This window comes from Rissa tridactyla, chromosome 5 (assembly GCF_028500815.1).
Source record: "Rissa tridactyla isolate bRisTri1 chromosome 5, bRisTri1.patW.cur.20221130, whole genome shotgun sequence".
In the NCBI taxonomy this organism is placed as follows: Eukaryota; Metazoa; Chordata; class Aves; order Charadriiformes; family Laridae; genus Rissa; species Rissa tridactyla.
This window is the reverse complement of record NC_071470.1, coordinates 76,920,788-76,936,988: the sequence shown is the minus strand read 5'-3', so window position 1 is coordinate 76,936,988 and position 16,201 is coordinate 76,920,788. Positions and strand designations below refer to the sequence as shown.

The 16,201-nt window shown below is 53.5% G+C and overlaps 2 protein-coding genes across 7 annotated transcripts in view; one reads left to right on the top strand and one right to left on the bottom strand.

The window, feature by feature from the left end:
* Positions 1–7,522, bottom strand: part of SEPTIN11 (septin 11) — a 72,226-nt gene extending 64,704 nt beyond the window's left edge. For all 6 annotated transcript variants that reach the window (XR_008466523.1, XM_054201987.1, XM_054201986.1 and 3 more), the window contains exon 1: positions 7,411–7,522. Coding sequence is in view for 5 of the 6 variants with exons in the window: in XM_054201987.1 (XP_054057962.1) it covers positions 7,411–7,437 (27 nt within the window). In the remaining variant the exon portion in view is untranslated. The remainder of the gene's footprint in view (positions 1–7,410) is intronic.
* Positions 7,523–12,704: 5,182 nt separating this feature from the next.
* Positions 12,705–15,401, top strand: SOWAHB (sosondowah ankyrin repeat domain family member B). The gene is made up of 3 exons (XM_054204314.1): positions 12,705–13,208; positions 13,611–14,023; positions 14,489–15,401. The coding sequence occupies exons 1-3, from the start codon at positions 12,705–12,707 to the stop codon at positions 15,399–15,401; spliced, it is 1,830 nt and encodes a 609-aa protein (XP_054060289.1).
* The last annotated feature ends 800 nt before the right edge of the window (positions 15,402–16,201 follow it).

Here is a 16,201-nt window from a genome sequence, read left to right as displayed (position 1 = left end):
CTGATAAAAGACGCTTTGTGGCAGGAAAGAATTCATTTAAAAGCATTAAGGATTTTCCTTGGCTTGGAAATTACATACAATATACAGGAAAAAAACAAAACCTTTTTCATGTGTGACTAAAAACCTAATCTTCTAATTCTAGAAGCTAACGAAGGCATAATCATCGATTCATTGTTTCCCCTGTTAAAAACTACATCAGCAGCAAGTTGAGTTACCTGGCCACAACTAGGGAAAGCTTTACAGATACAATTTGCTGACCTCGCACTTACACACAGGCAAAAAAAATTCAGAGCGCAGAACTCTGTGACTGCCCAGGAAAGAAAAAGCACAATGAGACCTGCCATAGCTCAACCCGGACACGAAACAGATTTGGGGGAGGAAAAAGCAGCAGCCAACGGATGTGGTGGTGAAGTGGTGTGATTTACCACCAGAGCGAGTCACCAGACGATCTAGCAAAATCCCTGCTCCTCTCGGGGTCTTGACATGAAGATTTGAGGACTGTGCGTATGTTCAGTCCCAGACGGCTGCGTTAAGCCTTATAATCGCCGCTAGCATTTATAGCTAGCAATATACCTGCTCACAGTCTTTTAGCTGTAAAAGCTGAGAATAAATGAGAACTGTTGCCAGTTATTTAATTTGGCAATTTCTGAAGATATCAGTCTTGACATGCCAAATAAAAAAAAAGCATCAAAACAAAAATAAAGACTATTGAAATATCACAAGCCATGCTGTTTCTAAGTTCGTTCTGCAGACACCCAAGAAATTTAATTCTACCTGTTAAAACAAAAGGAGTCAACAAAGAGAAATCTTCAATCTCATGAAGAAGCAAGAAAAGGAAAATCCAACTACATTTATGCACAACCTCTTTATTGGCACCCCTGTACATTTCCTACACGCATCTGGAGGATGCGGGGTAATCCACGTCATTGCAGAGCCATGCCAAGAACGCGTGTCAATGATAACCAGAAACCTTCACCTTTCCAGGCTGCAAATTTCTTATTTCCAAGCTAGGCTGTTGCCTGCCAAATTCTGTCCTGGAAAAATATAGCCAGGACCATCACCCTCCTATTCTTCATTCATCTGAAAGCTGCCAAAAGCTCCTAGGCTGACTCAGATTGGAGGAGAGGGGTTTTCACAGGGCCTGAAAGGAGATGATTTGTGTGCTCCGAAATGCAAAGATTTGGCGGTGGCTACAAGCGGGAACCTCTATCGGAAAGAATAAAAGTAGACTTGCAATTCGAGCTCTACGGCAGTTCGCGCTCTCGTGCTTCACTGGGAATCGGTCGCCGTGCTGCCCTGTGGAAGAGGGAAATACAAGCTCACGCTGTCACCGAGAGAGCCAAGCAAGCCGCCTAACAAACTTACTCATCTCCCACCTTAATTTTGTTTACAGACAAAAACAGAGGCTGCCACCACCAGACTCATAAACTTAATTCAAGCCACAGTAACATATTTAAGTAAAGCATTTAGCACGCTTGGTGCATTCAACACACATCTGGCAAATAGATTCTGTCAAGTCTCTTGCTTACACAGGACATCGTGCTCTACATCGCACCCACTTACCCCCCCAGAGAAACACCCACAGACTTTGCAGAACGCCTTCAGATCCACAGACAGCCCCAAACAGGCCTGCAAAACATTTACAAAGACCCCCCTCAGGATTCAAAATGCTATTTCTCCCCTTTCACTCCCATCACATGAGAGACATTAACGTAATTTCTGAATTAAATACAGAAGATGCAAGCAGATTTCTACCACTGCGCACAGGAATCAGTTCCCAGGAGCCGCTGGCAAAGCAGGCAACATCTGTGGCAAAACCAAAGCGTTTCTAAAACAAGCCTTTTTGTGTTAGCTTGTGCCAAGTATTCTTCACCAGATCTGGTAAAGAAATAACCCCCAGTCACAGTACTTAAATAACATATTTCCAGCAGGTAAATCCCATCTGAAAATAAATCTGCGATGCAGAAACAGTAACAGAAAATCCAATTAGATAATAGAAAGATCTAAAGAAGCTATGAACTGAGATGTTTCGCAAAGTCCAAAACAAATCCAAAGGAAAAAAAAAAAACAACACCCAACCAACAAAAACCAGCCATAGCCTGCTCTTTGCCATCACCTTATGGGGGTTGCTACTAAAGAAACCAAAAAGCCTAAGCCCGCAAGAGAAAGATTCAGCTCCTCCATATTTCCAGCAACTTCAAAAGCTCCAACTGCAAATTCAGATCCTAAGGCTACTTAGACACTTCTCTAAGCACAGGTACAGTCTGTATTTTTAAATCAAGAGTTCCAAAGATAGACAAAGACTTATCAATTGCCAAACAACTCAGCAAAATAATTGTCTTACTAGTGAAATGGCAATAACAGCCTTTGGACTACATGCTTCATGCCAGCAGTGGGTACCACTTATATTGGACAAGCAGAGAGTACAGCCACAGGGAGAAAGCTTGCGGAAGGGCCCTGTATTGCTAATGGAAAACCACAAGGAGCTTTTCCTCCTTCTCACAGCTCTTTCTCCACCACCTCATGCAATGCCTACACCCAGATTAATCATACCTGCCCGAGCTGTGCATAACAGCTCTGGCTACTCCTGCAACTCCTGACCCACATACCTCCAAACCAGGCACCATGGCATGGATGGAGAGGGAAAGGCATCCAGATGTAATGAAGCAGCCCAGAAAGACCATCTCTTACTCCCATCTCACTGAACCCACCACATAGCGGCACGCAAACTACCACTCAGAATATAGGGAGAAAGAAGACGATTTGGGATATATCTCTTTTTACCACCGCTCTTAGCTAAGACAGCCAGACCCTGAACTTCGTTTTCTGCCTCTGATCCAGAGCATCCTCCACCAGTGTTAATGCTGACTGCTGACAGCACCGCGGTGTTTGTCTGAACCATTATTACGCACCACTTATTCCAGTAGGCTGGAGAGCTGTTCACAGAGCTGGAAGCGAAGGCAGCTAGATAGCGTACCTAAAAAAAAGCTTCAAGTACTATTGTGGGGCTTTTTTTTTTTGGTTTCTTTTTAAATCACCTGGTTGCACCCAACTGTTCTGTATTTTTTCCTACAAGAGCCACTGTCGCTTACAGAACTGAAGCCTAGAGCCAAACCAAGCCAAAGAGTTCGGACAAGGCATTTTCCAAGCCGACAGGAGACCCCGTCCCCTTGGCATCTCTCCTGCCAAGCAAGCCACAAGCTACTGAACAGCACGCCCATGCTCTGGGCATTACCTCGAGAGGAAGAGGCATACCAAGGGCACAAAAGAAGCGACAAACCTCCACAGTGGGCAGGAAGCCAGTAAAGCCATCATCTCTCCTGGGGGCTACAGGAGCAGGAAGGACATATAAAACACACCTCAGCTCCGAGTAAATATTTTACTTCCCAGATTCATGCTGCTTACTTAATCCCCGTCACTACTTCAGAGGCCCTACTCCGACACTAAAACGGATTCCCCATGATCTCATCTACACAAAATAAGGATTTTCAAAGTGTCTCCATCAGATCCTCACTCCAGGTCAGCTCACTTCATGCTGGAAAAGCTCGAGGCCCTGAGCTTTACATCCAGCTTTCGGGCTGGACGCAAGACCTGCCCCACAACTGAGGCTGTGCTGAAAAACAAGGCAAGGAGCAGGCAGGTTCCCACCATTGTTAACATCAACAGGAGCAACAAGAATTGTCTGAAAGAATTTCCTACTGCAGACAAGGCACAGAGGTGAACAAAGGAAATGAAGAGTTCACCAATTAAAACAGTCCTGGTGTGCAACACCCAGGTCAGCTTCCCTGGCACAGGCAGCTGAGCCGGGCCAGACCCAAAAAGCCACACTTTGCAGCTGCAAGCAGGCAAGGAAGCCAAAATCCATGCCCTGGCCATCTTAGCAGCCCCAGCAATGCCACCAAAGCCCACAAGACTGCCATGTTCACTGGGAGGAGAGTCCACAGCCCCGCAATGCTCCCTGGAGCATACCCAACAGCAGGGACAGCTCAGCCTTGCAGTCAGCTCCAAAACCGACAAGCTGTGAAGTGGCCGGGGCACTGCTGGCCTGGGCCTGGAGCATGACAATCCTCTCCCTACCCTGGAATCCATCCCTGACCCACCTCACCCCACCACCTCTCAGTCTCAGCTCTTCACCTTCGCTTCTCCGTCAGTGAAGACAACCAGACGCTCAGCTAGCAAGAGCGCAGAATCACTCACAGAAACAAGGGTGTATCCCCTTTCTCAGCACTCATCTCATTGACTAAAATCAGTGGTCACGGTGGCCCTGCTCCACCCACCAACACACACAGATGTGGCTTTCCAAAGATGCTGGCCGCCGCTCTTGCTGACCCCAGTGGGTGTTGGTAGATCTGCTGCTCAGAGAAAGACAAAGTCTGTAGAGCCTTCAGCTCCATTAGCCCTGCTCCACCTTCTTGTTCTGCCTCTCATTCCCTCCCCTCCATGGAAACTGGCAGTCTCTCATTATCAAGTATTTTTAAAACAGATGGAAGAATACATTGTGCTGTATTAATATCTCAGATAACGTTTTCCATAGTTCCCATGTAAAATTTGTATTCCGGCTTCATTTTCCATCAATTTCTGTTTGACTTGGACAGGAATATACATTAGCATATACATGTAAGTAAATGTTAGTGTTGCTCCTTTAACTAGACCAAGCTATATATGCTTCTGTAAACATTTAACATTAACAAATAAAGGGAAAGGCAGGGAGGCCAGAGCCCTCTTCCATGCTCTGAACTACTGAGAAACCACCCAGCGCTGGTCAAGATGCTGGGAATTAACCCAGAAGGAGGAAGGGGATCCCCGCTCTAGCGCATCTCAACAGTTTCCAGACTGCAAGTGGCTTATCTCACACTGAGCCCAGATGACCATATGCATCCTCCCACCCCGATGTATGTTTAAGCATATGCATGGCTTTCATCAGCTGAGAGGTCCCATGGCAGCTTCCAGCACTGATCCTGCCAAAACTTTGCTTATGCATGCCTTTACATTTACATAGCAAGATCAGTCTCTATTAAGTCAAATGAAATTACAGGCAGTGCATTACACATGTGCCTTCGCATCTGTGGGACCAGGGCCTTAAAAGAAAGCCGCCCATCCCACCAAAACATGCCCTGCTCGGCTACAATTAAACACAGACACTTCAGAGCAGTTCGCTAAAGTTATTTTTTATGCATGCTTTTACAATTAACATAATGTCATATCCTGCCAGGACGTAAAACGTTGTGTGACTCAGGAATGTTATCATAGTTTTAAGTCAAACTGACTTGTTTCTTCTTTTCTTTCCCCCTTCCCTTAATTCTACCCCAATGCTCCCGCCAACAAGACACACGCCACTCAGAGCCCTTATATAATTTGATTATTACATTAAAAGCTTAATAGGCAAACGTTCATCAGCCTTGCCTTGCTCTACCGTATAATTAACTATCTCTTCAAACTCCCTACCACCCCCCAGCAACACAACAGCAGCATGCAAAGCGGCAGCAGAGAGGATTAGATAAGAAGGTATACGAGACATAACGCCCCCAACATCTACCAAATACCAGCCCGCCGTCCTTTCTTCTCTTATCACCCCAAGATAAAACAACTCTCTTCTCCAAAAAGCACCGATTCTGGAGGCCGAACCACCGTCTGCCCCCCAGCTGCTTACGAGGAAGCTGAGTACCCTCATCCTTCCCTCTCCCACACACACATGCTTCTCGCACCGAAGGATGCTTTATTCTGCAGTCGGTCACACTGGACCGGGCTCAATGGTACACAGATATGAATTTAGTTTAACTGGTGCAAAACCCTCCCTGGATGCTGTTTTGAAATTGCTCCTGGACTTGGATTAACCAAAAATGTGAGAGGCTGAGTTTAATATAATGACAGAAAAATAAAGCAAAACACATACACAAGAACAAATGGCAATCGCATCTTGTAATACGCCACTTTCCCGAGTCTATTCGCATTGTGAGGTTGCTACTCTACACAAAGCAAAACGGCTCTGCTTGGCAATACCCTTCAGCCTGCCCTAAAAACCAGCTGAAGCAATGATTTCAATGCATCTTCTTACACTGAAAGACAAACTTCCAAGCATGCTTTAAACCTTAAGATCAAGGAATCATTTCAGAAGAAGCTTTACAAACAGCTGGTATAATTTATAGGTATTCTGTTAACAAACATCAGCTCTTATTTTGCTTATTAGCATAACCTCCCCACCTCCAGTAACACCATTAACTCCCTCTTCATACATTTGCTTTGCCACATCAGAGGAACCATATAGCCCCCGCAGATCCACAAGCGCATAATAAATGCTAGAAGAAACTGTCTCATGCCAGTGACATCTTGAATGCAGACCATTTTCTTATTACGAGAAGAAGCCACATTCAAGTCCCCCGCTCACGGGCAACATCTGTTTTACTCACAAGCACTGAAAAAGTTGCCGGGAAGCCGGTCAAGTCTCTCTTCCCTCCCCCGGCCGACCACGCACAAAAGTGCATTCAGTCTGGTCATGGTGGAGTTTCATTCACGTTTCTGCAAGCTGGATGCAAGAGAGACTTTTTTTCCCTCCCCCCTCACCTCGGGAACGGCATCTGTTAAGTTTTTGCGGGTTTGGTTTTGGTTTTCCCCCCCCCCCCCCCTTTCTCTCTGTAAAGGGGAAATCTTTTGTCTTTCTCAACGTGGATGTAGAAAAACTCCCGGCCACCACATCCCCAGGGAAAAAAAAAAAAAAAAAAGGTCACGCTGGAAGACGCGAAACACGCGTGCCCCTCGGAAGACTTTCCACCCGGCGTTTCCACGACTGTCGCCCGCCGCAGCCGAGCGCCCAAAGCTGCTCCCCAGGGGCTGCCGGGCACTTGCCCGCCCGCCTCCCCTGTCCAAGCCACAGCCCTCCCCACTCCCCAGTTTTCCCCATCCATGGGAATCCGCGGGGCAGAAACACTTAGCGGCGAGTCACGGAACACGGCCCCAGCCCCGGCGGGAGCAGCCCGGGGACCACCCCCGGTGGCGTCTCCCCGCGGCTCAAAGCGAAGGGCTCCGGGAGGAGCTGCCCGCCGTCGGGCCCGGCCCCGCTGCAACAAAGAGCCGCGGCCCCAAACCGGGGCGAAAAAGTTTTGCGCGGCCCCCGCCCCCCCCCCTCCTCGCCGCCCCGGGAACGGGCACAGGCGGCGGCGCCCCGGCACGCCGCGCCGGCGAGCCCGCCGTCCCCTCCGGCGTCGCACCCCCGCAAGCCTCCGCATTACACCCCGGGCGTTGCGCCCCTACAATCCCCGCCCGGCATCCCCGGCACCGCACCCCTACGACCCCCTGGCACCGCACGCCGCCGTACTCGTGCGATTCCCCCACCCCCGGCACCGCATTGCGCCCCTCCGCCCTCCGGCACCGCAGTCCCCGCCACCGCCTCCCTCCCGCCGCCGCCGCACCCACCGCCGGTCTCCCCACGGCCACGGCCATCGCGGTGCACTTCGCTTCGCTCCCCGGCCCGCCGCCGCCTCTGAGCTGGCTGCTAGGGCTGCAACATGGCCACCCGGCGGGGAGGGCCCATGCGCAATGCAAAGGGGCCGGGCGGCGAGGCGGGACCCCCCCGGCCCTCCCCCGGCGCCGCCCCGGCCGGCTGCAGCCCCGCGACGGCTCGGGGAACCCCGAAAGCGGGTGGGAGCCGCGGCGGGGGGCTGCAGTCAATCCCCAGCGGTAATTGCCGTTAATCCCTCTCTCGGAGGGCCCTCCCGGCAGGAGCCGCGCTGCTCCGACCCAGCCCGGCTGGCCTGGGGAAGGGGAGCCCGGCTCCCCCCCAGCCCGGCCGCTCGTACCCGTCCCCTTCACCCAAAAGGGTCGTTTGCTCCGACCCCGCTTCAGGGGCCCTTGCGAAGAGAAGGCCAAGCCAGCGACTTGACAAGGTCCTCCTACCCCCACTTCGGTTAAGGAGAACGGGGATTTGCAACAGGGAGTCAGGCAGGAGCTCCCACAGCTGGGGCTGTTTGCCATCAGGAGCCCCCAGTGCCCTCGTATAACAATGCAGGGACCTCATTCCCCTTGTTTCTCCGAGCTTTCCCCCCCTACCAAGCACCCCCATACTCCTTTTCAAACAAGTTGAGTAAACCAAAATAACAGCCACAGTGGCCAGTTGCTCTCCTGATCCAGTAAGTCATTTCCATGGATGAAGTGAAGCACAGCTGGCTTCTTGCTGCTCCCAAATGACAAAATGCTTAACACCCTGACGTTAAGCATGACACACTTTTACCTGCAAAGGTGGAAGTCTTACAACTAAATTTGACATGTCTGCTCACAAGTCTTTCAACCAAGGCAGCAATGAAGGAAGGGCCCTGCTGGGTCAGATACTGCATGGTTTCGCAAGGCATAAAAACCCAAAAGTCTACAAAACCAAACGGCGTAAAACCCCAAAAGGTTCTCCGAAAGACAGGGACCTGATTTACCCCACAAACGCAGAACATGTTGACTTACAGGCATACCAGAGCAAGACCCTTATTTGAACACCCACAGAATCAAAGCAAATAAGCCAAAAGGATAAAAGCTGAGAACATCTGCTACAAATAAACGACCCAAGCAGACCTCAGCAGTACACTTACAGTTTGAACACACTTCAACCTAAAGCCAGCCTTTACCTTTCCATTCCAAAAGCCATTTTGGTACGTCCACGAAGAAACACGCGGCTGACTGTAGAGATCTACAAAGTTGCGTTGCATCCTTCCTGCAGCTCTTTTTATCATGTTTTGAAGGAATCAGGAGCTGGTATTTCAGAGCAGTGCCTGTTCCTGCAGCCCCCAGACTGAAAAGCAGCCAAAGGCAGCGCGCGAGCACTATCTAGCACTGCTGCTCACTTAGGGCTAAGGATCTGCACCTGGGGCAGCAGCCCTTAACTGGGCACAGGTGCAGCCATCATTAGCAAAGCTGCTACACCAAAAAACACTAATGGGGTGTCTAGCAGTAAAATTTTGCAAGCATAGTTGATGAGGTACATTAATTACACCAATGCGTTAGGCGTTGCTGCGAATATCCTGGGGAGGCTGCTGTATAAGACTCATGTTCTTGCTCTCATAGCAAATTCCTCCTGCGTGCATGGCTCCAGGTGAGGAGGTGCTGAGCGGGCCTGTGCTGGGAAATGTGCTCGGACCAGTGCAACCTCTAGTGGAAACCTGATGATGATCGTATCTAAAGAGCTACCTTTGTTGCACCTGTGGGTGAGGCAGACCTAGCTTCGCCCTCTCTGAATTCGAGGCATGCATGATACTCCTGCATCAGCGTAATTTAACTAATACAAAGATCTTCTACGTTTGCAAAACTCTAACGTGACTCACCACGTCCTTCCTCGGCTCAAAGCTGGAAGATCCGTGGCTGAGTTTTCTCCGCAATACTCATGCATACAGACCTCCCTGGGTACGGCTGTTCATGCTGAAAGAGAAGGAGGAAAAAAAACCCAGATCAAGCCAAAGAAATGTTCTGCAATCTTTCTAGATCTCAGCGAGCATAGTTCCTTGCATTCCTAGTGCTCAGCGGGAAGAAGCGGACCCCTTGCTCCTGAAAGTTTCATAACTGCTGCTAACAAATTGGTACCCGTGCAAAGGGAATTGCCAGTCCCTCATTCTAGGGACCCTGTGTGAACCCTTCCCATTTTTCCAAAGTTTTTTTGCCTCGTTTTGCAGATACGGCACGTCAATGCTTTAATAACCTTTTGTGTCAGCCGCAAGCAAATTTGTCAGATCCCATGGGATGAGAAAATACACAAGTAGACACAGAACTTGGGTTAACTTACCTCCTGTTTAAAACCAAACATGGGTATATAGTTTTCTGAAGGCAATATCTTCTTGCACAACAATAGGAAGCTACAAGACTAAGTGTTGGGCTTTTTTTTTTTTTTTTAAAATGTTGAAGCAACGCTTGATCCTGCCTCGATTTTGCGATTAGCACTGCCCACAACTTAGTCAAATTTCACCCAAAGAATCAAGAGACCTGCCGTGTCCTGAACTCCCAAAGAGGGCAAGACTGGGGTAAATTCAGCCATCCTGAAGGCTCCTACCCACAACCAAAAGCAACCAATTTGCAGACAGGGTAAATCATTAGAGCACAAGGGGAAACAAGAATCTCTTTAAACCTCTCAGCATGAAGCAGGCAACGAAGCGACCCCAGGTAACAGGACTGCGCTTCTCCTTGCCCGCATGTGGCATTACACCCCCTTAATCCCCAAATGTGATTTGCGGCTCAGGCTGTAAGGGAGGAGACGCGTGCCAGCATTTGGTCTGCCTCTGAATCAATGTGAGCTACGCCTTCAGCAGACTTTTTGGAACGTGCCTACAAAGGGTATCAACAGACGGTCGTAACCAAACGGGTTACAACCAACTGCTGTATTATTGTCCATCGCCCAAGCTATCCCGTAAGCAACACGCTCCCAGCCAGTAGTGACCGTCAAGTGAGACACGTTAGTTTAACCCGTTTCACTCAAGCAAGCTCAGTGAGGCTTGTCCAACCTCAGCAATGCAAAAGCATCAGTACTTAGTGCTGGTCTCAGGCCTGCAAGTACTTCAGGTAACATTTAATGTTACCTGAGTGTGCTTCACTAATTCAATAAATAAGTTTACAGGGTGAGAGCTGACATTGCTCAGGAGAAAAACCTCTATTTTTTAAGTCAAAGCTAGCCTTATAGTAAGCGAGGTAATAGCTCCAAGGGTGTTTAAATGAAAATATGATATCATGGAAAGCCTCCTGCTTACGCCTTAGTCCATTAAACCAAAACAACACTTTCATAGTAGTGCTGTCATTTGCCACTGCTATTTACTCAGATTTTTTATCTTCACAGTCTACCCTCCTCTCTTATTTGTGGTCACAATTATATCATTATGCTCCATTCATTTCATCTAACCGCTTCCCCTGAGAGCGTGCTGCTATCGAACACAGAGTTGTGACTGCAATTCAGGGCTCATCAGAAGAAGAGGAAGAAAGGTATTTACGCCTTCAAGAACCGTACTCAAAGCATGTACGAAATGATAAAATATTAACATAAGCCTTACCTTCTTCCCAGCACCTGCACCCTACTCAGGTGAACACCACTGATGGGATGTAGCCACACTCTCCTACGATATACACCACAGGGAAAGCCAAAAGCAAGACGCGGCGGAGCACGTGCTGCAGTTTCTCGTGCTGTGCCAGCCGAGCAACCCAAACCTTGGCACACTGGAAGACTTTTCTGATACATTGCCGAAACTGTAACTTCTTACCTAGAAACTTGAAAGTTTCTTTTAGGGCTGCTCCCACCACTCCAGCGGTTGCAATTTAGCATCCTGCAGCTCCACGGGGCAATTTGTCCTGCAAACTGGCGTGATAACGTACTTTGGGAGAAAATAACGGTCCAGAGCCGGCAACCCAAAAGCACAGACCTGCGTAGCTTGCTTACCCGAGAGCAACACTGCCGCACACATCCACTCTTGCATGTGTTTGCAGAGTCTGAACCTTGAAAGTTATCCTAAGGTTTTGTGTTACCGAAACGGAAATCACAAGCCTGTAGGTACCATCTATTGCAATCTCTGCCCAGGTTTGGGAAGGTCGCGTACGCTTCTGGGTGTGCAGCGGGCTGGAGGACGTTCCAGCTGCCTAGATGACTGGCAACTAAAAATATTTATGGATAGCCAGGAGCCTGCAGTAGAGATGATTTCTAGAGCGTGACTTACGGCCTGATCCAGACCTCTTCAATGCCAGTGAGTCTATATTGAGCTCAGCCCCTCTACGACTCCGTTCCCTGACTGTAAAACAGAAAAACCAGCACACCATCTCTCCCACACTTCCCACCCGCTATTTGCTCCCCAAACTCCTTGGGGCAGGGGCTGTCATTTGGTGTATATGGGGCACGTTGCCCACTGGGGCGCTGCTCTTATCCATCCCTCTGGGCTGTAACGTACACACTCGTGATAACAGCATTAGCAATACAGGACAACATTAGACCCCCACTCTAGTACAACGCGTGTCCTACCTACCTCAGCCACACAGTGAAAGCAGAGATGATATGAGATACAATTTGACTTCAGGCACTCTTGGTATTTGTGTGTGGTTGTTGTACATGGGTACAATACCACATACTTGTAATAACAGCCACCCTGAACCACATCACATTCACGTGTCTTTATTGGCTAAGTCTCAGAATCACAGAGCGGTTCAGGCTGGAAGGCGCCTCTGGAGACAGTCTGGTCCAGCCCCTGCTCAGGCAGGGTCACACAGGGCAGGATTGCATGCACTCAATGAGCTTTGAATGTCTGTGAGCGTGGAGACCACGTCTCCAGTCAGCCTGCTCCAGTACTTGACCATCCTCACTGCGAAAGAGTTTTCCCTCACACGCAAGAGGAATTTCTTCTATTTCGATTTGTGCTCATTGCCTCCTATTCGTTCACTGACATAATGACAGATAAAGAGCTCTTTCTCCTCACCGCACAGCAACAAATTAGCCTCGCACTTCTGGAAGCACTAGCAAGGCTCCTCCAGCCCCTCTGTCCTGCTTCCCTCCTTCACCGCCACCGTTTCTCACTGCTGTCACCCCACGGGCCACCACCCCGGACAAAGGCAACCGGGGCGGGGGGGGGGTTGGCCCGGCTGCGAAGGAGGAGGAGGAGGAGGCGGCGAGGCGAGGCAGGAGGCGGGTTTCCCCAGCTGCAGCGCCGCGCACCTGTGTGCAGCGCCGAGCACCGAGGTGGAATATCGAGAGCCGGCAGGCCCGGAGCATGGCGCGGGAGCTGAGCCAGGAGGCCGTGCTGGACTTCCTCTGGGGAGCCGGGGGGCGAGCCCCCAACACGGCGCTGCTCCGACACTTCCAGCGCTTCCTCCGCGACCCGACGCTGACGGAGCAGCAGCGGCGGGAGCGCCGCGAATACTTCAAGAGCCTCGTCAACTCCCTGGCCACCGTCCACCCCGCCACCGCCCCCGGCGCCTCCAAGGACATCGTCCTCCGCCGCAGGTACCGCGACCTCCTCGATGAGGAGCTGCCGCCACCGCAGGAACAGCAGGAGGAGGAAGAGAAGGAGCCGCCGCCGCCCCGACGCGACCCCGACCGGCGGCGCGCCCCACGAGGGGAGGCGGCGGAAAAGGGGCGGCCCGGCGACGGGCAGCCCCCGGGAGTCTCCGTCGCGGGGGGCTGCGCCGCTCGGGGCCGCGGCGGCCCCTGCTGCGAGTGCCGCCGGGCTCGCCGCGCTGCCGCTGCCGCCGCCCCCCCCGCGCCGGGCCCCGGGGCGCCGCCGACCCCCGCCGGGCCGCCCCGCTCCCCTTCCCCGCCGCCGCCCCCCGCGCAGCCGCCCCCGTACCGGACCCGGCCGCTGGGCGCTTGGGCGCTTCACCCCCACGGGCCACCCCACTCCCGGTCCCCGGCGCTGCCGTCGGGTCCTGGGGCGCTGACCCCCGCCGGACCGCCCCCGTACCAGACCCTGCAGCCGCCCGCCGGCAGACCTTCCCGCTCCCGGTCGCCACCGCTACCGCCGGGGCCCGGGGTGCTGCCTCCCACCGGGTCAGCCCCGTTCGGGTCCCTACCACCGCAACGCCCTAGAGGGCCGCCCCCAGCCCAGTCCCTGCCACTGCCATCGGGTCGCGGGGTCCTGCCCCCCGACAGGCTGCCTCAGCCCCGGTCTCCGCCACAGCCCCCCACCAGGACGCCCCTACTGAAGGCCCCACCACCCTCAGCAGACCCAGGGGGGCGGCCCCCCACCGGACCATCCCAGTCCCTGCCGCTGCCATCGGGTCCCAGGGTGCTGTCCCACGCCGAGCCGCCCCTCTCCCAGTCCCCACAGCCACCTCTCCCCGAGCCACCGCCGGCCCGGCCCCCACCGTTGCTGCCTGCCCCCGGCGTGCTGCCCCTGTCCCGCTCCCTGCAGACTCTCCCCACCAGCCGCTCCCCATCCCCGCCGCTTTTACCGGGCCCACGCGTGCTGCCCTCAGCACAGTCCAGGTCCCTCCAGCAACTCCCCACCAGGCTATCCCCATCCCCGCCGAGGGGATCCAGGGTGCTGAACCCAAACGGACCAACACAATCTCAAGCCCTGCTGCTGCATCTATACCAAACCCTGCCACTGCCATCACGTTCTGGGGTGCTGGCCCCCACTAGGCCATCCCAATCGCCACCACAATCCCCCACCTGGGCACCCCCATGCTGGCCTCTGCAGCCATCCCTTGCCAGGCCACCCCCATCCCCACCACAATCCCCCACCAAAGCACCCCCATCCTGGTCCCTGCAGCCACCCCCATCCCCACCACAATCCCCCACCCAGGCACCCCCATCCTGGTCCCTGCAGACACCCCCTGCCAGGCCACCCCCATCCCCACCACAATCCCCCACCAAAGCACCCCCATCCTGGTCCCTGCAGCCCCCCCCATCCCCACCACAATCCCCCACGCAAGCACCCCCATCCTGGTCCCTGCAACCACCCCCATCCCCATCCCCACCACAATCTCCCACCCAGGCACCCCCATCCTGGTCCCTGCAGCCACCTCCATCCCAATCCCCACCCCTGTCCCCCACCCAGACACCGCCATCCTGGTCCCTGCAGCCACCCCCTGCCAGGCCACCTCCATCCCAATCCCCACCACAATCCCTCACCCAGGCACCCCCATCCTGGTCCCTGCAGCCACCCCCTGCCGGGCTACCCCTATCCCAGTCCTTGCTGCCAGCACAGGGCCTTGTGGGGCCCCAAGCCCCAGAGAGCAGCCCCCCAGCACCGCTGCCTGTCTTCAGGAGCATCAGGTGCCAGCTTGCTTGGCTTGAGGTACAGGGCATCCCCCCATCGCTGCCAGATGACAACAGGCAGCAGCCCCGCATCATGCCCTCCAAGAGCTGCCCTAGGAATGTCCCAAGCCGGGGGCTGTCGGTGCCGCTGGGGCAGCGGGAGCATGCCTGGCTAGTAGCGGTGTCAGCGGGGCGCTGGGCTCAGGTGCGGGGGCTTTTCCTGGAAGACCCGGAGCTGGCCCTGCAGCGGGACTTCATGTCAGGCTTCACGGTCCTTCACTGGCTAGCCAAGCACGGAGACGGGCCAGGCCTGCAGGAACTGGCAGCAGCGGCACGGCAGGCTGGGCTGGCCCTGGACGTGGATGCCCGCTCAGGCTGCGGGTACACTCCACTGCACCTGGCTGCCATACACGGCCACCAGCTTGTCATCAAGGTGCTGGTGCTGCAGCTGGGGTGCCAGGTCCAAGTACGAGACAGCAACGGGCGCCGGCCCTGGGAGTATTTGGGCAGCTCCACCTCGGGGGAGATCTGGCAGCTCCTGGAGGCACCCCGAGGCACAATTATGTTCCCCACGCAGCCCCTGGCCCGCAGCGTGTCCTCCGCCAGCAAGGTCTCGCTGTCTGCTGGCAGGGCAGCACTGCCTGCCTGCCTCAGGCCACAGCACGGCCGTGGGGCAGCGTCCCACCGAACCCTCAGCGAGAGTGACTGAGAGACAGCTCCCTGCCAGTGGAGATGGGACCTCGGTGGCCATCCCGCAAGAGGAAGCCAGCCAAGCAGAAAAAAAGCTGTGAAACAGATTGAACCTGCTGAAGAATGCACTTTTAAATTAATCCAATGAACCCGTTGTCTGAGCCTCTCTGCCTTCCCTCCCATTTCTCTCTTTTCTACCAGCGAGTGGATGCAACGACTCTGCTGGAAGCACATCTGAACCCTTGGTAGGCAAATCCTACCCACTCCACAGGGCAGGCACCAGCTGCTGGGTGCAGTGACAATCACCAGCATTAGTGGCACCACGGGTCTGGGGTCTCAAACTCCGGTGTGAAGCTCACAGCCTGGCCCCAACCAGGACGGCGCGCTTGCTTTTGCTTACAGTGGCAGATTGTTGTGGGTCCTGGGGTTTGCAAAACACTTGTTTACACCGCCTAAATTCTGGGGAGTAGCTAAGACTACTGCATCCCTTTTTAATCCCAGCAGATTAAGGACGAGACCTGCTTTTAAAAATGCAGTTGATCAAGGTCCAGCCTTCCAGCAAGTCCTCAGAGAGCAAGCCCCGAGTAGGGGAGGGTGTAACACACCCACTCCATTTCTCAGCCGTCTTGCCCACCAGGCCATACAGAAAGGAATGCAGGGCAGCACCTCAGCCCTGCTCCTCCCCGTGACTGCCTGGCAGCACCGATACCGCCCCCTCCATCCTGCACCTCCAGTCTCTTTCCTCGCACCGCAGGACTAGGAAGTGGTACCCCTATTGCGGCTAGAGCTCTGTTCCCATGCCTGGGGATGGAAAGCGTT

What these genes read in the sequence shown, in the direction of transcription:
- SOWAHB (XM_054204314.1), top strand. Translation starts at nt 12,705, where the DNA reads ATGGCGCGGGAGCTGAGCCAGGAGGCCGTGCTGGACTTCCTCTGGGGA. An exon ending in CCCCCGCGCCGGGCCCCGGG is followed by an intron (nt 13,209 to 13,610) that starts GCGCCGCCGACC and finishes TCTCCGCCACAG; the next exon opens with CCCCCCACCAGGACGCCCCT. An exon ending in CAAGCCCTGCTGCTGCATCT is followed by an intron (nt 14,024 to 14,488) that starts ATACCAAACCCT and finishes CCTGTCCCCCAC; the next exon opens with CCAGACACCGCCATCCTGGT.